The sequence below is a fragment of the Cladophialophora immunda genome (genome assembly GCF_000835495.1).
Source record: "Cladophialophora immunda strain CBS 83496 unplaced genomic scaffold supercont1.8, whole genome shotgun sequence".
Lineage (NCBI taxonomy): Eukaryota > Fungi > Ascomycota > Eurotiomycetes > Chaetothyriales > Herpotrichiellaceae > Cladophialophora > Cladophialophora immunda.
In genome coordinates, this window is record NW_015622548.1 from 530,714 (window position 1) to 552,546 (window position 21,833).

Genomic DNA, 21,833 nt, shown 5'->3' on the forward strand with positions numbered 1-21,833 from the left:
CTCGAGTGGTATGAGGTCGCAACAGGCAGCAAATTCCCTTGTTTCCATCAAGTTCACTAAAGATTACGAGTCAGCAAGTCAGAATGATCATACGGCTGAAGAGGGTCCTCGCATTGCGGGATGGACCCATGGTCATTCCCACGGCGGGCCTGATAGGGCTGACAAACCTCGCCTGGTCTGGGTCCAGAATACCACTAGCCTCTACCATTGTTGCACCAACCGCTTCGTACAGTTTAAGCCTCGATCAAAGGGCAGAGATCCGTCGCGATACAACTGTGCAGAACCTCAAACCTCGGCATGCTCCTGCAGAATCACTTGCGTGTGTAATTTCCACCAATCGTGGCGTTGCTTCTTGCAAAGATGCGACAATTGTTTGTTCTCGAAGTCTTGCCTCGACTGTTAATCTTCCTCCGGGTGGATGCTTTTTGCCTGCCTGTTTGAAATGCATTGCATCGCGGACCACGGATTCTTCTTCTTCCTCCTCCCACCACCACCACCGAATGCCCAAAGTTTGCTGGGGACATCCACTCGCGCGTGACGGCTGGAACGACTCATCCTTCGCAGACTTCCTTCGATGCCTACTCCTCTGCCTAGCATGACTCTAAGGACAGCCACTATCATTGGCAAGGAGCGATCGAGAACTTCTGTCCCTGTCTGCCTTGTGTAGCGTCGTGGTCCCCTTCCCCCCGGATCTAGGCCTCATTGGTGGTCTATTCCCATTCTCTGGGTCCACCACCTGGGCCTTAATACTCCTGCTTGACCCTATCCTGGCTGAGAGATCAACTTATATTCACCCGTCATCCACTGACATATACACACTTAGCCAGGCAGCTTAGGCGTCATCCAACTACATACATGCGCTTGCATAAATGCACAATCTCCTGATATTGCTGTGATTGATTTGACTCACTGCAGCATAGTCACCTTGCCACGATGCCGATCTCTGGCAAATATATGTCCAAATGTTTGAAACCAGACAACATCCTCCTGGGCACAGCGCAGCCATGATCAAAGTCGCGGTCGTCGGCACCAATGGGTTGGCGCAGTACATTGCCAACAGTATAGCGACGCAAACCTCCCATCAGTTTATCATCCTGTCTCGAAGGGTATGTGAACGTCCTCCTATTTGTTAGCGGGTGACTGATGAACGAAGCCTAGTCCAGGTCTGACAGCAAGAGGATGGCAGGTGCTTCAAGTAAGTCGCCCGTCCAATCTCACCATGTATAACGTCGTGGGAAGAGGATGCCTACCTGAATATCCTCACACACGACCCTATCATCAGAGAAATCACATTCACTAACTGCGTCGTGGACCAGGTCGACTACTCCAATCCTTCAGACCTCAAGTTCAAACTAGCCGGCGTCGACACAGTCATCTCTACCGTCAGCGGCAATGCCCAACTTGCTCTGATTGACGCGGCAGCAGCAGCACACGTCCGTCGCTTTGTCCCCTCCGAGTTTGGGGGACCTCCTTCTCTGAGGCCACAAAACGATCTTCTCGACAACAGTCGCCGCGCAGCCATTCTTCGGCTCCATCAACATGAACCTTCGGGCATGCGCTTTACCGTCTTTACGTGCGGCGTCCTCTACGAGAGGTTCGCACCTGGCGGGATGGCGGCCTCACAAATCGGGCTGCGAAGTAACATCGGGCAGGAGGGAGACTATCTGATGGACTTCCGCCGAAGACGGGCACAGGTCCCTTACCTCAACAGCGCCGGGCAGCCTGCGACAATTTGCATGACTTCGGCTGCTGATGTTGCAAGGTTTGTGGTCGCAGCCCTGGACCTGCCTTCATGGCCGAGGGAATTCCGCCTGCGCGGTGAGCGACTCAGCGTACGAGACGTAGTTGCCATAGCTGAAGAGATCCAAGGTACGCTTCAGCCACTCCGAAGACCTTGCAACAAACACGGATCGCAGACTGACTATTTGTAGGCCGGCCATTTGAGGTCTCGGGCCACACCAGGAGTTCGCTACAAGACGCATTGACCTATGCCCGAGCCGTAGGAGACCAAGCGCGAGAGACTCGAGTTCATCATTTGATTGCCACCGCTGAAGGCCGCTATGACTTTGTTAACACCAATCTCAACCAGCTTGTGGCAGTCCATCCGGAGAGCTTCCGCGACTGGCTCTTGCGTGTATGGTCGTCTGCCACTTAAGACACAATGGAGAGAGGACAGTTCTGGTAGAAGGAGATTTGTCAGAGGATATTCTGCCTCGTATACAACACGAGGCCCGTTGTGCGATCTGGGGAGCTGTTGCACCAACTAGGGCTCGATTTTCATGGGCCAGTTGGCGTACGAGACTGCGTCCAAATTCGGACGCCAGCACGGACAGATGACCGAGCCAACGCCGACTATTACCAATGAAGCACTCCAGAAACGGCATTTGGATCGAGGCCCGATGCCCATATCAAGCTCTTGCACGCAGCAGCGGATTTATTCCCCTTGTCCCACTGTTCCGTTCCAGGGGGACGACTGGCCGAGGTAATATTGGTTTGCGGCGACAGACGGTCCCACCTCGACGTCCCTCCACACAAAGCTACGTTCGGGTATCTTTGGACGACTCATTCCCCTCGCCCGCCATGGCCTTGCTTGCTCTCATCACCTACGAGCCCCATTTCCAGACACAGTTTGCTTATTAAAGCCTGCTCTACTCCGGGGGAACCCTTTTCTTTTCTGTTGGGCCGGGCCAACCTTCATTCCGGGCCGCGGCCGTATGCCCACGACTTTTGTCGATTTGTACCGAGTATTCTAGATATTTAGGGCTAATGATATCATGAGAACGTCATCCTGTGCTATCGCTTTTCACGCTGGAACATAGTCATCTCAAACTTTTACACTTTCAGATACTAGCAACCGTACGAGTAGACCCTGGTCACGTTCAACTTTACTCCCCTCAAAGACTAGGTACGGCGTGCCCATCGGCACTCCTGTCGCGCTGACAAAAGCTGATCCGAGAATTGTTCCAGACTTGATCCGACTGAAGGGTGCCCAAGTTCAAAAGATTTCAGGATGAAGGCGGTCGTGATCAAGGGCAATGACGCCTACGTCGACCGGGACCGTCCCCTGCCCAAACTGCGTGACGACTACATCCTCGTCAAGACGGTCGCCGTGGCCCTCAACCCCACCGACTGGAAGCACGCCGCCTTTGGCCTTGCCGCCGACGGCTGTCTGTCGGGGTGTGATTTCTCCGGGGTCGTCGAGGAGGTTGGTCCCGCCGTGACCAAGTCGTACACCAAGGGCGACCGCGTCGCCGGGGTCGCCCACGGTGGCAATGCGGTGCAGCCGGAGGACGGCGCCTTCGCCGAGTACGTCGTCGCCAAGGGGGACATCCAACTGAAGATCCCGGACTCGCTGGGCTTTGAGGCGGCGGCGACCATGCCGCTGGGCATCACCACCGTCATGCAAGGGCTGTATCAAAAGGCCCTGAAGCTCAATTGGCCCACCGACCCGATCAAGGAGAAGACTTGGATTCTCATCTACGGAGGCAGCACCGCCACGGGCGCCCTAGGCATCCAGTTCGCCAAGCTGTGAGTTCTGTTGAATCCCCCTCCCCATAACCCATTACCACCACCGCCATCCTCCCCCCCCACCAAAAACCACTTCTAACGCTTTCTGGACCCATTTGTCCCGAATCAGGTCCGGGTACACGGTGATCACGACCTGCTCGCCCCGCAACTTCGACTACGTCAAGTCCCTGGGCGCCAGCTCCGTCTTCGATTACAACGACGCGCAGGCGCCGGCCCGGATCCGCGAGCTGACCGCCAACCAGCTCAAGCTCGCGTGGGACACGATCAGCGAGAAGCCGAGCGCGCAGTTCTGCGCCGACGCCCTCTCCAGCGACGCGGGTTGCAAATACGGCTCCATCCTCCAGGTCGCGCCGCCGCGCGACGACGTCGAGGGCGTGACCACGCTCATGTACACCATCTTCGGCGAGCCCTTCCAGTTCGGCCCGCACGAGTTCCCCGCCGTGGGCGAGGACTTTGCCTACGCCAAGAAGTTCATGGCCATGGTCGAGGGCCTGCTCGCCGAGGGGAAGCTCCGGGCGCACAAGGACACGGTCGGCCAGGGCGGGCTGGACGGCGTGTTGAAGGGCATGCAGGACATGAAGAGCGGGAAGGTCAGCGGGGAGAAGTTGGTGTATCGCGTCGCGGAGACGCCGTAGAGGTCATGACCACCCAACCCCACCCCCTTCTTTGTTGGACCTTGTGAAGAGAGAGGCCTTGGAATGGGGGAAAAAATAATAGCACCTCTGATGGTGATGTTGTGAAGTGGTAAACTGGTCAACAACAAGCCGTTCTTGACCCAATCAACTTGTTAATATGCAGGTAGCCTTGGCTACGAATGCGTCGACTCGTTCCTCGAGGATCGCATCCTCTCGCACTGGTATAATACACCTCAAAGACAGGTGCCAAGAATATCACCATACCGTGATCTTGGAAACGAACCACAAAGCCCTTCTCACCAGGTTTCTGTTGCTTGCTTTCAATCCAAAAACCATGCCGCCGCCCTTCTATGGTTCCCCAACCCCAATCTTCGCGCTCAATGCACGCAAAGTGAGGAAATGTCCGTCTAAATCCCATAACATCATCACGACGCCCAAACCACAGTAAACCAAACGCTGCCATGCAACTCGAACCACTCCATCAACTCGCAACTCGGCGTCCGCCGTTCTCTACCCCATTCTCCCTTTCTCCCTCAAAGTTCGTCTCCGCACATCTTCCATCTCCGCGAGGATCACCTCATTAAACTCGTCCGGCCCATCCAGATACAAATGATGTCCCGCGTTCTTGATGATGACAACCTTCGCAGACCCGTGGTCGCGGTCCCTCTCCTCCAGCGGGGCGGCAGCCAGAGCGCGGGCGGTTTCGGCATCAATTTTCTTCTTTGCAGCGTACCCTCCTGAGACGTCCATCCAGTCGTTTTCGCCGTACATGAGCACGACCGGAATTCCTCTTTCTCGCGCCACATCTTGTAGGGTAGAGGATGGTGTGGATGATGAAGTAGTGTCGTTTTGCGCAGCTGAAGATGATCCCGGATATTGCTTCAGCTGGCCCTCTTCATTGATCTCGTGTGTGGACGCGGTAAGAGGTTGTCTCCCCACAGCTCCAATCCGTCTGATCAATGGACTCCTCGCAAATGCTCCGGGAGCCAAGATATAGGCGAGCGCATATTCCCCGCTGCCTCTCAGCCGGAATAAAGAGTAGCTGTAATCATGTAACGCCAAGGCCTCCTCGGGAGGGAGATGAGAGAAGCGCCGAGATGTCCAGCCTGAGACGAGACGAGGGCCCAGGGGGCCGGACCACCGAACAAAGCTGAACGGGGAGATATTCGCGTCCCAGAGGTAGGTGAGCCATTTCGGTAGAGGGCGGCGTGGGGGCGGCGTCGAGTTTTCTTCGGAAGACGAATTTTCTGTTGACGAGCTCTCTTTCACGGGGAGGCGGTTGGGGTTGGGGTTTTGCCTCAGCTGCCCTTCCTTCTCTGCCTGCTTCCGGCCGTTGAATAATTTGTTGTTGTCGGCGGTCGTGTTTCCTGTTTCGCTATCTTGATCCTGAGCGACTCCATTCTGTACCGTCGAGTCTGGCGGAGGGGGCATAGCCGCGTGCGTGGCGTAAGGATCCTCTGGGATCCCCACGGGGCTCGCCAGAATCAATTTGTTCAGTCTGCCAGGATATTTCAACGCATAACACACGGCCATATATCCCCCCATGCTGTGGCCCATGAGCGTCATTTTGTCGATCTTCTTCTTCACTCGCCACTCCTCTAACGAGTCAATAAACCAATCTTCGGCCTCGGTTATTTGTGCCTCCCTCGTCTTGGACTTTAACTTGAACGGTGGTCTCGAGCTGCGGCCCATGCCGAGCATATCTAAGGCGTAGAGTTGCCACCCCGGAGCGCGGGAGAGAGGCTCAAAGTTCTTGTAGAAGAAACCTAGACCGGCCCCGTAGCCGTGCAAGATGACCAGGTTATGCTCCGGATCGCCCTCCTCAGGGACATTGCGCACAACTGAGAACTCGTTTAATGCGCGGTTTTTCCCGGAGAGGGGGACCAGGCGAGAGTGCCACGTCCGAGGACCGTATGGATCTGTGAGCGAGTTCGTGGAGGTGGTGGCTTCTGGAGAGGCGGTCTTGTCTATGGTGACGGTGGAGTTGTTCTGTGAGGGTGGCGCCGAGCCTGTCTTTGCATGCGTGGGAGGTTGCTGCAAATGGGGAACGAATGACAGTACGCGGTGTTCGGCTTGAGCGGCGGGCAGGGCGCTCCACCATTGTGAGAAGCCTTGCTTGTAGGACAGAGGGAAGAGGCCCTCGATGCGAGACCTTCGCGGGTTCTCAGCTTTGGCGCGTTGGGAAGCGAGGGGACTCCGCTGGGTGCGAGACTGCACCTCGCTGTCGGAATCGGCCACCGCGGCAGAGGCGGACATGACGGGCGGATGGTGGGAGGTGGGAGGCAGATTGAGGTCTTCAGGGTCGGGTGAGAGAGGCGCCGATGTTGTAGAGGACTGGAATCGCCGAGGGTAAGTGATGGGAGATCGGGGGGCTGCCTCTAGGAGTGGAAGGGCTGAGGGTAGAGTCCGTCTCATATATGAGACATTCACCACCAAGTGAAGCAGAGGAGCGCAGTCTATTTCAAGGAGATGACTGAAGGTCTGACATTAAAACTAGGCAGAAGCAATAATGCACCGTAAAAGCGAAATGAGCGTAATAGACCCCCCAGAGGCAGCGATAGATCCGAGATACAGGACGCAGAATTCTTTCGCTTGTCCGCATTCCTCGACGCCGACATCATAGACACCCGGATGAAGATGCAGGGCGACAGCCACTCGGAGCTCGATTCTGCCGGTCCACGGCCCTTGGCCAATGTCGACCGCCCACCACTGCCACCAGCCCACCAAACACCCATCAACACCCAGTCAGATGCTCCCACCACATGCACGCCGGAGTTAGCAGCTTCTCCATCTGAGTCCTTCGTCCGTTCTCGTGCAGACCCGGGTATGACAAGGTTGGAATCCTCAAAATTCGCTCCTGTGATTGTTTGCCAATACGGGGGAAGAGTCGACCAGCACGAGTAACTCCCTCGAGCGTTAATCTCGGTGCCTGGCGCTCGTCATCTCCTGCAGGAACCATCATGCGCGCTTCCTGACTCGAAACGGCGTTCCCGACCTAGCCTCGTCATTCCCGTCAAACCACCCTGCACGCGACAGTGACAGTGCGCAACATCACTTTACCTGAGGCTTGATGGTGTAGCAGTGGATGAGAGAACAGCACGCACAGCTCCTCACCTTCCTCCATGGCACTGCAGTAATCCACGCCGAAGAACCTCCTCCCCTACCCACCACCGACGTCCTCGAGGATGGCCTCCCCCGAGTCTCGCCTCAATCAAATAGTCAAAGGCGCACCTACAGCGAACATCCAACCACTGCCCTCTGCTCCACTCCATTCTCTAGGAAAACAATCCTCCGAGCCAGCCACCCTCGATCCTCTTCTGGCTACCTTACCTTCCTCCCCTCCTCAAATCTACTTGAACCTCCTCATTCTTGAATCGTCCCTGCGCGCACAGTATCTGCACCTCGTCTCCCGCCGCCGGCTGAACACCTTCTTCTTGCTGCTGCTGGCCGCTTGGAACTGCTTATTCTTCTACGCCCTCTTCCTGCGGCCTCGAGAAGATGGCACCGGTCTGGGTGGCTCCGTGTACTGGGTCGTCGAAACGTCGGAGAAACTGGCGTTGATGGGTGGTATTGTCACTGTACTTCTCGTCTGGGGCACGGGACAATGGGAAAGAGGCATTCGCTGGCCGAGAAAATGGCTGGGGACAACAAACAGGGGTCTGAGGGGTTTCAACCTGCGCGTGGTCAGAATCCGGGGAAAGTTTTGGCGCGAGATGCTCGGCCACCTCTCATTCTTATTACCCTTCGGTCTTTGGCGCGAAGCGGGAGGCTCAGATTGGCACCTCGTCGAGCACGAAACCGGGCTCGTGATCGAGGAGGATCTGGCAAAAGGAGGGGACGCCATCATGCTTCTCTTGCTCCCGAAGTCCTTCTCCCCCGAGTTTAGGGAGAACTGGGAAGAATACCGCACAGAGTATTGGGAAAAGGAGAACGAACGTCGGGCAGGATTGAGGAGGAAACTAAATGCGCTCAGGAGAGCAAAGGCGAAGGAAGCGGGAGGGTGGAAATGGTGGACAGGTGCTTGGCGACTACAATCGTCCAGACACCATGGCCAGAGACGGCATCATGATCTGGAGAAACATCCTCACTTACAACATACGCAGGGGACGAGCTCGCATCGCGCAAGTCTTTCAGAAAGGGACGCTACCGGGCATGCTCGAGCATTGAGCGGGACGGCCAGCAAAAGAAGAAGTATCAACCTCGACTCGGACTCCACGCATAGCCGAAGTAGACAATCGTCACGCTCTTCCACACCGCATCTTGAATTTGACGTGGCCACTGAACGGCCTCTCTCAGAAAGAATGAGGAGAGGAAGCTCGGTTAGTAGCACGGCCAGTGTCCGAAGGAAACCGCCCAAGGACGGGCGCAGAGACAAGGACGGGAACAGAGAACGCGGAGGCGACGGCACCCCGCTTGGCACGCCCCTTCTGAGCCCTTTGACCAGCGCCAGTGGAGAAGACGACCGGGAAGAACGAAGGCGCCGAAGGAAGGAGAGAGAAGCTGCTCGCAAACAGAAAGAAGAGATAGAAAGGGAGAGGGAAAGAGGGCAAGAACACATCAAGGAGGAAGACTCGCAGCAGAGGAAGAGCAAAATCAAGCAGGAACCGGCGGTCAAGCAAGAGTTCAAAACCGAGGACGGCAGTGGCAGTGGCAGTGGTAATGGGAACGGGAAAGGCTACGACGCCGGCGAGAGCAGCGTTCCCACCACCCCAAAGAGCGAGCACGGGTTTTCTCTTGACGTGGCGACTACTGCAGCCACGGAGGGAGACACCATGATCAAGGCGGAGCCAGACGTGGCTTGAAAATCAAGCCAGGGATATGGCGATTGATTCTCAGCTTGATGTACTGCTCAACATAGAAACACTCCTAGCTCGTGTCGCCTCCTATGAATGAGACGTGATCAAGCCCGCCATGGTCAGAACTGTAAGAAACGCTGTAAATGGTTGTCGTCTACATCTAGTCGGTGTCAAACCCCCTCAACACCGCGAGTTCTACTACCAAAACCACGATGTCTAACGATAGTGGCAATCCAAAAGGCGCTCCATCGCCATCATATCCAACCCTCCATGCAAAAATGCAAATGCAGCCAGCATCGAAACCGTTGGTCAAACGCGAGTATCCGTCTCAAGCTCGTCTTCCGGGTCGCTCTCGCCTCGCATATGTCCTCCACCAGGACTGGACCTCGTCGACGCGGCGCCGAGCCCGCCGCCATCAGTACCAGGCTCCCTTTCCGCTCTCCCTTGGCTTCCCTTCTCCGTTTCCCCGTCAACAGCCCTCTTTAACCTCCTTCCCACCCTGGGTCTCCAGTTCATCCTTGCATCAAGCAGGCTTCGGAACGCGATCCTGTACCCCAATATCGCTGTCAAACAGCCGATTGCCGCACCAAACAAGCAATCATGCGCTTGGTGGTGATATCCCAAGACAAGCGTGCTCGAGATGTAAGTCGCAGATAGAATTGGTGCTAGCACCAAAATCATGCGCCAGAATCCCCGTTTGCTGGTGTTGGAGGCGTCACCAATGCGGAGGTGGGCGAAGAGATACATCGAGAGATATCCCAGACCAGCAAACGCAATCTCACTATGTCCTGACGGAAACGACTGTAGCGCGTTATTAATGTCTTTGGGGTTGCCTGTACAGACATCTTCTACGCCGTACATCATCCCGTTGTATCCAGAGCCGACAAGTCCGTCTGGAACGACCGGATTGCAGACACTGAGGAAATGTGGTCGAAGTCCACCAATGGATTTCTTCAGAATGACCTGGAAACATGTCCCCGTTACCAGTGAATACAGGAGGCCAAGAGTGGCAGAGGAGAAGTCGGCGAAGGATCGAATGAAGATTTGAGAGACCAAGATCACTGCAAGGGGTATGAAGCCGCAGAGAGAACCCGTGAGGAGAGAGGACAGTATAGGCGTTGTATAAGGGTAGCCGATGGAGGGATTGTAAGTGGCTCCGTCGGGAGTGAGGAGCGGGAAGACAAGAGGCGGACGAGCAGGGATGATCCAGATCTGTAGTTTCTGGTCAGCACTGGACACTTGAGCTAAGGGGGAGATATCTGATGCCCACTTACCACACCTGTTCCACCCCCGATGATAAGGACACAGAGGAGGTCGGTCCAATGATCCAGGAAGAAAGCTTTTAGATACTGTCCCAGCCGTGGAAACGTTGTCTTGTCTGGCTTTAGGACGGCTGCCGAAGACTTGATGCGTGACGAAAGCGGTATGCGTGGTCGAGAATGAGATGTCCGGCGCGGAGGATTGTTGAAATCCCGATCCATATCGAACTAATGCTATCCAAAGACCTCTATGGGCCAACATGTAACTGATCAAGGCGGGAAACGGAAACGCATTTAAGAGCGGCAATGACATCCAGATGATAAGAAATATACAGATCCGTATGCTTCGGTTTCACAGCGTTTGTCAGGCAGTGACGAGCCTAATGAGGTCGGAATCCCCCTGCCGGAAGGAGGGCTTCCGCAGACTGGTCGTACCTACCTCTACCTGCGTTCTGCGGACTGCAGAGCGTTTCGGTTTCAACGACACCCTTTGTCCAACAATGTAGAGGCGGATACGGTGAAGAAATGTTGATGGCAATCAAATGAGCACCAGACGTCACCGGAGTTTTGAGAGTTTCTGAGTGCCGTCAAGCTGGCTCTCGCTGGTTATTGGTCTTGCGGACTGCTCAATTCAATGACGCTCTTGTCAAATACTGATGTCGGAGCTCAACTTTGCTTTGATTCATAGGTGCACCTCTCGCATCGGCAATCTCCACCGAGGACCGCCTGCAAACGGCCTCGCCGCTCTCGATAGTCCTTTTCCTGCACATCGGTGTAGTGGTTCCAAATCTCTTCGCCGGCACGGATACCTTCCCAGGCGGTCTGTGAGGGAATATCGGGCCTCTCCCATACCCTCTCCCTAACAACGGTCAGATTTCTGACTCCTGAAGGCTTCCAAGTCACGTTCGGATTGCAGCTGTGATTTGCCAAGCACCAGAGAGGATGTACGGCTGCGACCTCAGGCTTGCCCGTCCAGGTCGATTGTTGTGCGTCAGCTACTCCTCTAAACTTGGCAAAAAGGGTCTGAATAATCCACCAGTCGTATTTCTTCAACCAAGTTGCACTGTATGGCCTGCACCTCTCTCGCGAATGCATGAGAACTTCGAACCATTGGAGAGGTAGCTCGACATGGTGGCGCACGCTGTACGGTAGTGATTTCGGACCACTCTTGATCGGGAGGTCCATGACTTCTGGCGTCGGGGAGAAGTCTCCCCACAGATATTTTGTTTCGAAGAGATCCAAGGGGTGCAGCGTCTGGGTTTCGGCCAGCTGCATGGTTCGGGACAGGAGCAGAAAGTACAAATCCCATTCAGGGGTAGTTGAGCTTTCAGCCCGACCAAGTGTGTGGAGATCGTCATTGCCACTAGTTCCAGGACAGAAGGGCGCCTCAGCAGGAGGATAGCCCTCATCGGTCTGGTAGTCTTCCTTGTTCGGCCGATGATAGCGCTCTTTTGCAGCTGTCTGACATTTTTCTGAGCAAAAAGGAATATTGCACCCTGCACAATATCTCCGATCCTCTCGGTCGATAGCTTCTATATCAGCGGCACAGGCATCGCAGAGGGCCTCGCCATGTGGCCGGATGGCGGTTAGGACCGATCGCTCTCTCAAGATGGTCGCCCCAGGTGCAAGTTTCCTTTTGGCAAATAAGCCCAGTTGGGAAGAGCAGTTAGCTGTAGAAAACCCACAGGTTTTTGCTTCACCGACAGAAAGCCTCTGCATACCCCCATTCAGCGACGGGGCAAGAGTTGGCAGTGTCGAGATTTCCACTTCCAAATCCGGGGCGGCCACGTGGAGCTTTTCATTGATATCGATCAATGCCTCTCGGGACATTCTGTCGGGCTCATGCTCATTCCATGGGAATATTTGGCGCTGACACCAGCCGAAGAGGGTGGGCTTGACATCGCGCCGGAGGATCTTGACACATTTATGGAACTTGGACTCATCCTCGTAGACAGTGGAGTACTTGGAAAAGTCTCCCACTACCTCCTCGATGTCCCGGACGGGCTCTCGAGGCTCCTCCCCGTTCAAACGCCGTATAAATCTCTTCACCGCCAAGACCTCGTCAATCCACAGTTTCGCTTGTGTTTGCACGCCCAGGATGATGGCAGAGCGACACATCAAAACAAGGGAGCGGTACTTGTGCTCCAGGGCCACCGGGTTTGAGTCATTCCCGCTCTGGTCACCATCAGAAGCCGGCCAGGGATTTCCTGCGGAATCAACCGGCTCAAGATCTGAGACATCAGGGCCATCCAACGCCACAAGACAGAGGGTGTACGAGACATAGGCATCTGCCAGAGCCAGTTCACTGTACCCAAGAGCCTCGTAGACTTCAGCGCGCTGGAGAATGAGGTCCGGACATGGACCTGGACATTCGGCTAGGAGCTGGGTCAAGCGGTGGCGGGTTAGAAGCAGGTATGCATATCTTTTCCTTCGATCTGACAACTTTTTGACATCCGGGACTGAGGGGCCCCTGGTCTCGCTGAGGGCAACAGTGTGGTCTTCTGGCAGCTGAGTCAGTATGTCCCGAAGATATTGAGGCAGATCCGCCAGAGGGTCAACAGCACGGTCTTCCATAGCGACCGCCTCCAGCGAAATCGAATTGCCAGAACGCAGGAATTGCTTTGCCCCTCAATATTGAAAATAACATGATTGTTGATCGCCGTTGAACCAGAGAATTGATTTGCTTGGCGGCTTCGAGGCGAAAGGCTGGGGGCATTGGGCACTAACCCCAAATAGAGATGGCCGGGTGCCGCTTTAATTCTCCATGTTGGCTGCGGCCTTGACGCCGACTCTTGTGTGTTGATTCAGTGCGCATATTCCTCCACGCCCGCCGCCCGCCGGATCCTCCGCTGTCACTCGGAAGTCTCACGAGGCCCCAATATGATCTTCGCCCTCAGCATTCAATACCGCAGGTGCTCATTAGGGTGCCCTGAGACGGCAAGCCTCGTTGGATGCAAAGCGCAGAAGAGATGCTCATCGACCGAGACCGGGGTCAACACCTCAACACTCCCTAGGCTCTTCTATAGGGACGGCCGACTGAAGCGAAGTCGCCGCTGGCCCCTCTAAAGTCTGTACACCAGCGACTTGTAGAGAAGAGGAATCGCACATCCAATGGCCGCGTTGGGTTCTTACCGAAGGTGGAAGAGTCCAAGCATGATGGACGAGGCCAGGGATACCACCAGCACCTCAGCAATCGCAGATCAGCCTACTAAGCCTCGAGGCTCATGCGCGGCTCTGCCCCTGCGGTGCCACCAGTGCTGTTATCATTCGAGCTTTGCCCAGAGACTGTAGCGACTGATGTCAGAGCTATGACGTTGCGCGATTCCAGAACAAGTTGCAGTCGGAGATGAAATCCGATAGCAGGTCTGATATTTATTCCTCAAGCCCTGACTTTTTTCAACTGTGGCGGATTCAGACAAGCTCACACTCGCAACATAGCCGCGACGACCATGTTCGATTTCATCCTGCAGTGGATCCATGATATTTTGGACTCTGCGCTCTCCGCGGTCAAACTCGTCCAGAACCGCCAGATAGGCTGGAAAACACTGAATCGCAAAACGGGCCGCTATGAGCGCGAACAGCAGCCCATTTGGAAAAAGATAAAGCTCTGGGTCCTCTTCAGTCGTCTTGTTGAGTGGGTGGATCGCACACAATTACTTCGGCTGTGGATTCACGAGAAAACCATCAAAGCCGGTAAGATGGCCCGGCATTGCTGCTCGACTTGTTTTATAGTTTTTTCCAGTTTCAGTCGAAGCTAACCAACTACAATGTCCGATAGGAAAGGAAGAAGGCACACCGGCGTCTGCTCGTCAGATCAAGGCCTTTGTGGACTTCTACCACATCAACATGGACGACTTCACTCCTTCCGACATCCACCAATATCGAACCTTTGAGGCCTTTTTCGTCCGACAGCACAAGCCTGGCGCGCGACCCATATTCGAACAGGATGATCCCACGCGCGCCGTAGTCGTCGCGGACAGTCGGCTGGTGGTCTACCCGACCGTGGCACAGACCCAGAAGCTCTGGATCAAAGGACGGAACTTCACCGTGGGCAACCTCATTCGCGACGACGAGGCCGCCAAACCCTGGCACAACGGCGCCATCGCGAGCTTCCGCCTGTCTCCTCAAGATTACCACCGCTACCACTCCCCCGTCGATGGCACGGTCGAATGGTTCAAACAGATCCCCGGCGACTACTACCAGGTGGACCCGATGTGCCTGCGGAGCGACATCGACATTCTAACCACGAACGCGCGGTGTGCCGTGTGCATCAACTCGAAAGAATTCGGCAAGGTGCTATTCGTGGCGATCGGTGCGACCGACGTTGGCACTGTCGAGATCAGCCCCAAGTGCCAGAAGGTCGGTTCCGCGGTGAGGAAGGGCGACGAGGTCGGCCTGTTCCAGTTCGGCGGCTCGAGCATCATCGTGGCGTTCGAGGAAGGTGGCATCCAGTTCGACGAGGACTTGCTGAGCGTGAGCCGCAACTTGGTCATGATGGATGTCGAGGTGGGCATGAGTCTTGGACGTGCCACACAAAAGAGGTGGGGGAGGGCGGAAGCCAGATGATCCAGTACAAGACAACCCACCATGGCGCAAAAAAGCCACCTATAAAGCTGAGTTAGCCGTTTGAGATAGGGGAACAAGGCTAGGACGAAGCGAGCGTAAAATGAGCGAGAGATGCATCTGCCTCCGCCGTTGAGATCCCCTCGACCTACTCGATCCCAGACCCAATGCGAACGAGTGAATACAAGCCCGATATTCCTGGGTATACACCCTCCTCGCCCGCCTCGAGAGAGTAGCGAGAAAGAATAGCGAGTCAGCCGGCCCAAACCGGACAGACAGAGCCACTGGTGTTATCTCGCCTCTGGAAGGAGGGCGTCGACCGTTCATATCGCTGGGAAGTGCCCTGATTCGTCCCTGAGTTCTACAAGTAGGCAAAGACCACACGCTAGCTTTGCCGTGCCGCAGATCACGCTAACCTTGCTTCGTATTCCGGACTGATTGCTATCGCGCGAGAGAAAGTATTCGACATAGGTATAACATATACCTCTATATATCCCCTGAAGATGTCGAGAAGAATCCAAGCAGCCCACCCCAAGCTTGTTCCTCGGATAGATGGGCAACACAACACACCTTCCACCTCCCAAAGGACCAGACACAGAACAATACCGAGTACTTACTGCTCGTTGGGAACACATCTAACTGACTAGAATGTCCTGCCCAGCCTGTTTCAAGGGGTCGATCCACGAGGGCACGCCGCGCGGGCGGATGGTCCGACTGCACGGCCTGGACACCTACGTGAGCACCCCGGCCGGCGGTGGACGAGCGGTGAAAGGCATCATCGTCATCATCCCCGACGCGTTTGGGGTCGAGTTCGTCAACAACAAGCTCCTCGCGGACCATTACGCGGACAAGGGCGAGTATAAAGTGTACTTGCCCGATTTCATGGCCGGTATGTGAGCGTGTCATATCACCAGACCATAGTCCGACTTGTGTTTGGCATGTCACTGTGTTCTTGCTCACGGGATTATGTTTGCTAGGGTGGTCAGCCCCGGTCTGGATGCTTGACACGATTCGAGCGGTGGAAGGAGAGGGATCATTCCTGTCGAAGCTGTGCGTATTTCTCCCTCCCTCTCTCTTATGTCGATCGATCCAGCGGGGGTTAGTTCCAACGTCGGCACCAACGACCTATTAACCTTTGGGTGTGTGTTGTGTGTCTCCAGTTACAACATCCCATGGATGCTATACGCTCTTGTGCCTTGGTACATCGCCAACCGGATCGGCGCGAGCTACCCACGAGTCAAGGCGTTCTTCCAGGCGCTGCGCCAACACGAGCCGGACAGCAGCCTCCCCGTCGGCGCCGCCGGGTTCTGCTGGGGCGGCAAACACGTCGTGCTCCTCGCCGCCGACCGGGCCAGCGTGGTGGACAACAAGCCGCTCCTGGACGCCGGCTTCTGCGGACATCCCAGCATGCTCAACCTGCCCGGCGACGTCGAGAGGGTCCGGGTCCCCGTGGCCTTCGCCATCGGCGACAAGGACCTGCACATCCCGCCGGAGCAGATCGCGACGATCCAGGCCGTCGTGGAGAACGCGCCCGCGGGATATCGCGGCGAGGTCAAAGTCTACCCGGACTGCGGGCACGGGTTCTGCGTGCGTGCCGACACGCGGTTCCCCGAGGTGGCCAGACAGGCCGCCGCGGCGGAGGACCACTGCATTGCGTGGTTCAATCGCCAGCTGCTTGGGTTGAGTGGATGATTGTGCATGTTATGATCGGAAAAGGAAGGCTTTGCAAATCGACGTCTCTTGCTTCGAGAAGGCTGGAGCGGTAGCCGTGTTATGAGGAGCATGGCGAGAAGCTGAGGAGACGCATCTCAATGTCTACCAAGCCGCTTGTTTTGCCCTCTGGCAATCGCCAACACGATTGACGAACCAGAGACATCTAGGGAGTGTCTATATTGACGGGATCTATTCTGGCCAATCCAATCCAGTAAATTCCCTTCCCAACTCCTCAAGCAAAGCACCTCTTTGAGCCTATTCTCTGACTCTAAGAGTCTCCTACCCATCGATTTACCTATGTTTCCTCTGCGAACCCAAGGCGTCTCCACCGCCACCACCACCACCGATACATACAATGCAAGGCTGAAGAAAATCTCCATCTCCCCTGGTCCATGCATGTCATGGCCCATGATGGGGGATGGGGGCTATTTATTAGCTTGGGGCTTTGACCTTCTTGTCGTGACATCGCATGCATACATGTACGATACATACATACTTGGACATACCAAGGGGGAATAAGCTTGCAGGACCTCAGAGCCGATCCTGGCCCTGGTCTGGATTGGTGGTGTGTGCGAGGCTTGCTGCTTTTAAAACACCCAGACAATGGTGATAGAAGCGAGACACCGATTCCAAATCCATAGCTCACGTCAATCAGTAATGGCCCCCACTGAGATCTGTTTTGGGAATACTCGGTATAATGGCGGAAACGAAATACGACCGGGCACTGCCATACAGACTCGTGGGCAACCCAGACGCCGCGACCGCGAATGGAGGAGTCGATTGGCCCTATTTCATAACCACCCTCGTAGTCAGCGATCTCGCAACCAGGGTCTCACTGGAACCCGGACAAGTCTTGAAGTCATAGCCCATTAATACAAGCCACCGTCCAGGCGCAGCACACCCTGACCCAGGCAGTCTGCCGTCAAGTCCATTTCAACTGGGGACTAGGTTCGTCTCGGCCGACAAGTCTCCAGAAATGGAGATAGTAAAACAGCATCAGTTGGAGTCCTGAGACCAGCCCGGGCGAGATACTTCGCGTTCACATCCAAGCCAAGGTGGGTTCATTGTGGTGCACGAGTCGAGCCCGTTCGCCCCCCGCCTAGCCCAAGAATTGCAACATATATTCCTAATCTGGCCAACCAAGACCTCTGCTGTTCCCTGTCTCCACAGAGGACATGTTGGTGTCCAGCCAGTGAGCAGCAATCAGTGCCGTCTCGCATGGTGACCAGGCGATGGGAGGATGATCTCACATGACCTAAGCGTGATCATGGTCAGCAGCAATGAGACATTTTAACCACTTGTAAACCAGTGGAGGACTGACCAAACAATTGTCGTCGACTACTATAGTGCCGCCGATTCCTCCAGGACCATCTCCCGTTCCGGGCATCTGACCTCTTTGAATCGCCAGTGCGAATCTTGCGAGCATCCCCTCCTGCATTGACAACAGAAGTTAGATGTCATTGCAGCCTAGCTTGGGGAATCCGTGTATGTGCCCGAGTCAAATCATGTGGAGACTCGACATGATCCATGCCCTGACCAACAGCTCTTCCATAGAACCTACCGTGACAAAGGCGTCTCCTGCGCCGCGTCTCCGTTCCGCATCGTTCTGACTGGTGATCTCGTAGCTGCGGTGCATCGCCCGACGACTTCTGAGTCCATCACTGGAAGCCATGGCCCCCGTGCCATCTCCACCCTCATCGCTATCGTCGTCGTCTCCACTTCGAGTGCGTCGGCTTCGTCGGCCCCCAAATCGGAGCGAGGAATGCACACTTCCGCCAGGGTTAGCAATATCAATCCCTTTCTCTGCCGCCTCGCGTTCTCGATTCTCCCCTCCGGGGCCGAAGATTTTGACCGTGCTGTCGATGCCACTGCAGGCAATCAGAGGCTCGTACGGATGGCCCTGGACCACATTGACGACCTCGCCGTCTCCCTCCAAGATATTGAGGATCTTGCAGGTCTTCCTATCCCAAATGAAGAAATGTCCGTCGTCAGAGCCGCTGACAATGTACTCATCATTCAGACCATAGTAATTCACGTCCTTGACAGTACGTGTATTGCAATGGCCCCTGTAAATCTTGGTATGTGACGAGTAGGGCACCTGCAGATTCACCGAAGCTCGTTCACGGTACCGGGCAAACCCCAACCGTCGTCGGAAGAACATCCGTTGCGGAGCCTCTCCATCGTCGTCGTCGTCGTCTTCGTCGGACTCTGTGGCCTCCGAATCGGAATCTTCGTTCTCGTTGTCGTCTTCGTGTTCATCTTCGCCTGGATCTTGACCATGTTCGTCTTCGTCCGCATCCTCGACATGGACAGTAAGAGGAGTGCTCATTTCAACATCTGCCTGGCTGGATCCTTCGGTGGTCCCACGAGCAGTTTGGGGCGACCCCGCGGATGACTCTTCAGGCTGGGTTCTCACAATGTCAATGGCTTCGACGATTCGTTCCTCTTCGTCCGGATCAATGTCTTCCTGCGACCGTTCTCCTTCCATAACTAAGCTAGCCAAGTGAAGTCTCAGTCCGCCAAAAGCTCGATTTACAAAATCGAAGGTAACACCCTCCGCGGCACGCATGAGCAGGGAGCGGCCTACCTTGGCCCCCCAGAACCTTGCCGCCGCGCCCTTGTCCATCATACGTATTGTTGTATGGGGGCTCGAAGGGTCGGCCCGAATCTCAGACATACCTTGGCTCGCCACCAACTCGATATTGCCGAGAGCTCTTGTGAAGGCCAGCACGGCCGACTTCTGATCTTGAAACACATGACGAGTCTCGTCTCGCTCGAAACGATTTGTGTCAAGGTCCACGATCGGGGTGTCCTCATCTGCCAGGTCCAAGAGGTAGGCTTCCAATTTGGGCACAAAGTTTTGTGCGGTATCCCCCTGGTCCAGCGGAAATCGGGGACTCTCGGCACTCACATTGAGTGGTCGCTTGAATCCTTGCAACACTGCAGTTTGCCCACCATCCAACCAGAGAAGAATTGCTTTGAGGAAGTCATAGCAAAATCTCGACTCTCGGCCGATGTTCTTACCTTCGTGAGCAGCAGGTCTGATCTGGTCAAACTGGGCGAGCCGGACGTCAGGGGCAGAACTGAGACTTTGCAGACGGCCACCGAGAGTGCGGGCCAAGCAGCCAGCCGCTTGGACGAATCGCCAGCTCGACTGTCGATTTCTCCTCAGGGTGTTCTGCACAGTCACGTCCTCCTCAGTTGGGTTGATTGGATATGACCACGTACGGATGACCTCGTCCATTTGAGGAAGTAGCGAGGCACATTGGCCAAGGGCACTAGTAAATGCCGCCGTATGGGGTGTAAGGTCCGGGGACCCTTCCATAGAAGCGGAAACATCAGCGCCTAACGAGGCAGAGAAGTCAAACAAGGTCTTCCGGAGTTGGATGATTGATCTTGCCACCCGTTCACTCGACCTCTGAGCTTCTGACAGCAGGAGCTCATGAGCTGAAGGTGACTCAGCGGTAGGTTGGGATACAGTGGAAGGAATAGGGATAAGCTCAGACTCTCCGTCAGCGAACCTGGCCAGAAGAGCAGTATGTCCCTCCTCTGCGCGATCGTCCGGAACCCTCCGTAGACGTCTGCTGGGATTGGCTGCATCCCCAAGACTGCTGGAAGAAGCATTTGCTTTCCCCCTCTTCCTCTTGCGGTCAGACAGGTTTCTGAGCCGATGGGCCTGAAACTCCTCGTTGGCTCGAGCATCAGCTTCCCTCGCGTCAGGTGACTTGACGATATCAAAGCTGTAGATATGATCTCCAGACCAAGAGGCCACGAGATCATTGGGATTGGCGTCACTGATTTTGCAGGCCGTGATGTGACCATGATCTCGGGGTCCCATCTTGCGCTTGTTATGGGGGCCAAACCGCCTTACACATCTGGTTGCTTCGGCCATGGCCTCATCCTCGAACGACCCCACGGTAGGCCTTCGAGTGGCAGGCTGACCCTTCTCAGACTCGAGGTCCCGACCAAGCATGCGCCTGTCGTGCAGGAAGCAATGAAGATGAGCCCCACCGAGCGCTATGTACTGTGGCTGACTTGGTGCGCAGGAGATGCTGTTCAAATCGAGGGCGTATTTCTTGTAAGAGATGAGGGGAGGGGGTGGGTCACCGCCGTCGCTCTCGTTTCCCTGGTGAAATCGTGCGTAGCCACGAGAACCCCGAGGAGCAGGATATGCTGACGACGGCTGCCTGAGATCCCATTGACGCACCTCGCCATCCTCGGAGCATGTCAAGAACAGGTATGGACTGGATTCGGTCACAATTCTCTTTGCGCGGTCTGCATGGCTTCGATACACCCGACAGTTCGTATTCCCTTCGTTTAGCCACTTCGCGTTCTGAAAGAACTTGTTGAACCTCCGGCTTCTTGTGCCTGCGTCGCTCGAGCCACTCTGGGTCGCAGTCCCGCCGTATTCCAGATCAAAGACGCGGACCTCGGAGTCTCCGGCGCAAGTGACGACGGTGCGGTCGCCCGAGTGGGGCATGAACTTGACCGAGAAGATGTTTGCATGGTGCCCGGTGCTCACACTTGTGTTCAGCGAGAAGGGTTTGGCACTTCCAGGTGGATTGTAGTCCCAGATGTTGAGATAGGTATCGTCTGAGCCCGAAGCCAGCAGGTTGCCACCTGTCGACCAACTGCCAGAGACGGTGTTAGCAGAGATGTTCCTTACGTACGCAAGGAAATGAAAAGGCGTTCAGCAGTGTACCAGAGGGCATTGACACAGCCGGTGTGAGCTCCAAGCTCATTGACAATATCCAAATCCTCCACCCAGGACTTATCCCCATACAGAGTTTTAATGGACCGATTTCTTCTCGTCTCGCCCAAAGATCGCTTCAGTAGCCGCAGGTCAAACTTGTCGCCCATGTTGGATTAGCCGGGGGGCAACTGAAGCCAGTAAAGAGAAGATGTGAATTGACACATGCAAGATACGAAGCCTTGTGCAAACGAAGATGACCTCGGTTGAGGGGGGTGCAGTTGGACGTGAGGTCGTCCCGGTTCGGCTCAAGCTGTGCACGCAAGGGGAACTGAGCGCGAGGCTAACTGAGGGAGCATGTGGTTCTGAGCTGTATTATGGAAGCACTCGGCTAAATATGGTGGCAAACCGGAACTGGAGAGGGGATCGGCTTGCGAGGAATGGACACAGACTTGTTCTTTGATGGGAACGGGGGCGGAGATGGAGGAAAAGGGCGCAGACAAGGACTTAGTGATGCAGCCGCAGTCAGAGGATGTGGTTTACGCCATGCTGAGTGATGGTGGAGGTGCAGCCTGTAGAAGACGATGGAGATGGAAAATGAGGGAATGACCAGCATGCGCCATGACGGCCAAACTGAAATCATGTTAGT

General features: G+C 55.4%; 8 protein-coding genes across 12 annotated transcripts; 4 read left to right on the plus strand and 4 right to left on the minus strand.

Moving 5' to 3' along the window:
* Positions 1-1,004: 1,004 nt before the first annotated feature.
* Positions 1,005-2,155, plus strand: PV07_12241 (uncharacterized protein; the record flags this gene model as incomplete). Its single annotated transcript, XM_016399748.1, has 4 exons — positions 1,005-1,106; positions 1,154-1,195; positions 1,317-1,869; positions 1,932-2,155. The coding sequence occupies 4 exons, from the start codon at positions 1,005-1,007 to the stop codon at positions 2,153-2,155; spliced, it is 921 nt and encodes a 306-aa protein (XP_016242560.1).
* Positions 2,156-3,010: 855 nt separating this feature from the next.
* Positions 3,011-4,163, plus strand: PV07_12242 (uncharacterized protein; the record flags this gene model as incomplete). The annotated part of the gene is made up of 2 exons (XM_016399749.1): positions 3,011-3,528; positions 3,638-4,163. 2 exons carry the CDS (start codon positions 3,011-3,013, stop codon positions 4,161-4,163), a joined length of 1,044 nt encoding a protein of 347 aa, XP_016242561.1.
* Positions 4,124-6,766, minus strand: PV07_12243 (uncharacterized protein). Its single transcript, XM_016399750.1, has one exon. The coding sequence runs from the start codon at positions 6,576-6,578 to the stop codon at positions 4,674-4,676; it is 1,905 nt and encodes a 634-aa protein (XP_016242562.1). The 5' UTR covers positions 6,579-6,766; the 3' UTR covers positions 4,124-4,673.
* A 3-nt stretch (positions 6,767-6,769) lies between these two features.
* PV07_12244 (uncharacterized protein) lies at positions 6,770-9,251 on the plus strand. The gene has a single exon (XM_016399751.1). The coding sequence runs from the start codon at positions 7,349-7,351 to the stop codon at positions 8,963-8,965; it is 1,617 nt and encodes a 538-aa protein (XP_016242563.1). The 5' UTR covers positions 6,770-7,348; the 3' UTR covers positions 8,966-9,251.
* A 17-nt stretch (positions 9,252-9,268) lies between these two features.
* Positions 9,269-10,440, minus strand: PV07_12245 (uncharacterized protein; the record flags this gene model as incomplete). The annotated part of the gene is made up of 2 exons (XM_016399752.1): positions 9,269-10,171; positions 10,234-10,440. 2 exons carry the CDS (start codon positions 10,438-10,440, stop codon positions 9,269-9,271), a joined length of 1,110 nt encoding a protein of 369 aa, XP_016242564.1.
* Positions 10,441-10,884: 444 nt separating this feature from the next.
* PV07_12246 (uncharacterized protein) lies at positions 10,885-12,792 on the minus strand (the record flags this gene model as incomplete). Its single annotated transcript, XM_016399753.1, has 1 exon — positions 10,885-12,792. The coding sequence occupies one exon, from the start codon at positions 12,790-12,792 to the stop codon at positions 10,885-10,887; it is 1,908 nt and encodes a 635-aa protein (XP_016242565.1).
* A 481-nt stretch (positions 12,793-13,273) lies between these two features.
* Positions 13,274-15,004, plus strand: PV07_12247 (phosphatidylserine decarboxylase). Its single transcript, XM_016399754.1, has 2 exons — positions 13,274-13,911; positions 13,997-15,004. Exons 1-2 carry the CDS (start codon positions 13,668-13,670, stop codon positions 14,782-14,784), a joined length of 1,032 nt encoding a protein of 343 aa, XP_016242566.1. The 5' UTR covers positions 13,274-13,667; the 3' UTR covers positions 14,785-15,004.
* Positions 15,005-16,559: 1,555 nt separating this feature from the next.
* Positions 16,560-21,767, minus strand: PV07_12248. 5 transcript variants are annotated; one of them, XM_016399756.1, is made up of 4 exons: positions 21,197-21,767; positions 18,056-21,125; positions 17,816-17,926; positions 16,560-17,749 (listed from the first exon to the last, which is right to left on the minus strand). In XM_016399756.1, exons 1-4 carry the CDS (start codon positions 21,352-21,354, stop codon positions 17,741-17,743), a joined length of 3,348 nt encoding a protein of 1,115 aa, XP_016242568.1. In that variant the 5' UTR covers positions 21,355-21,767; the 3' UTR covers positions 16,560-17,740. The 5 variants fall into 5 exon arrangements, with proteins under 5 accessions (XP_016242568.1, XP_016242567.1, XP_016242570.1 ...); XM_016399755.1 differs by having other exon boundaries at positions 16,560-17,926; XM_016399758.1 differs by having other exon boundaries at positions 17,816-21,125.
* Positions 21,768-21,833: the final 66 nt, after the last annotated feature.

Excerpts from the sequence above, each read along its gene's own strand:
- PV07_12247 (XM_016399754.1), top strand. The coding sequence starts at position 13,668 with ATGTTCGATTTCATCCTGCAGTGGATCCATGATATTTTGGACTCTGCG. Across the intron at positions 13,912-13,996 it reads CGAGAAAACCATCAAAGCCG|GAAAGGAAGAAGGCACACCG; the intron begins GTAAGATGGCCC and ends AATGTCCGATAG.
- PV07_12244 (XM_016399751.1), top strand. The coding sequence starts at position 7,349 with ATGGCCTCCCCCGAGTCTCGCCTCAATCAAATAGTCAAAGGCGCACCT.
- PV07_12248 (XM_016399755.1), bottom strand. The coding sequence starts at position 21,354 with ATGGGCGACAAGTTTGACCTGCGGCTACTGAAGCGATCTTTGGGCGAG. Across the intron at positions 21,126-21,196 it reads GGCTGTGTCAATGCCCTCTG|TTGGTCGACAGGTGGCAACC; the intron begins GTACACTGCTGA and ends CGTCTCTGGCAG. Across the intron at positions 17,927-18,055 it reads CAGGAGACGCCTTTGTCACG|GAGGGGATGCTCGCAAGATT; the intron begins GTAGGTTCTATG and ends TTGTCAATGCAG.
- PV07_12243 (XM_016399750.1), bottom strand. The coding sequence starts at position 6,578 with ATGAGACGGACTCTACCCTCAGCCCTTCCACTCCTAGAGGCAGCCCCC.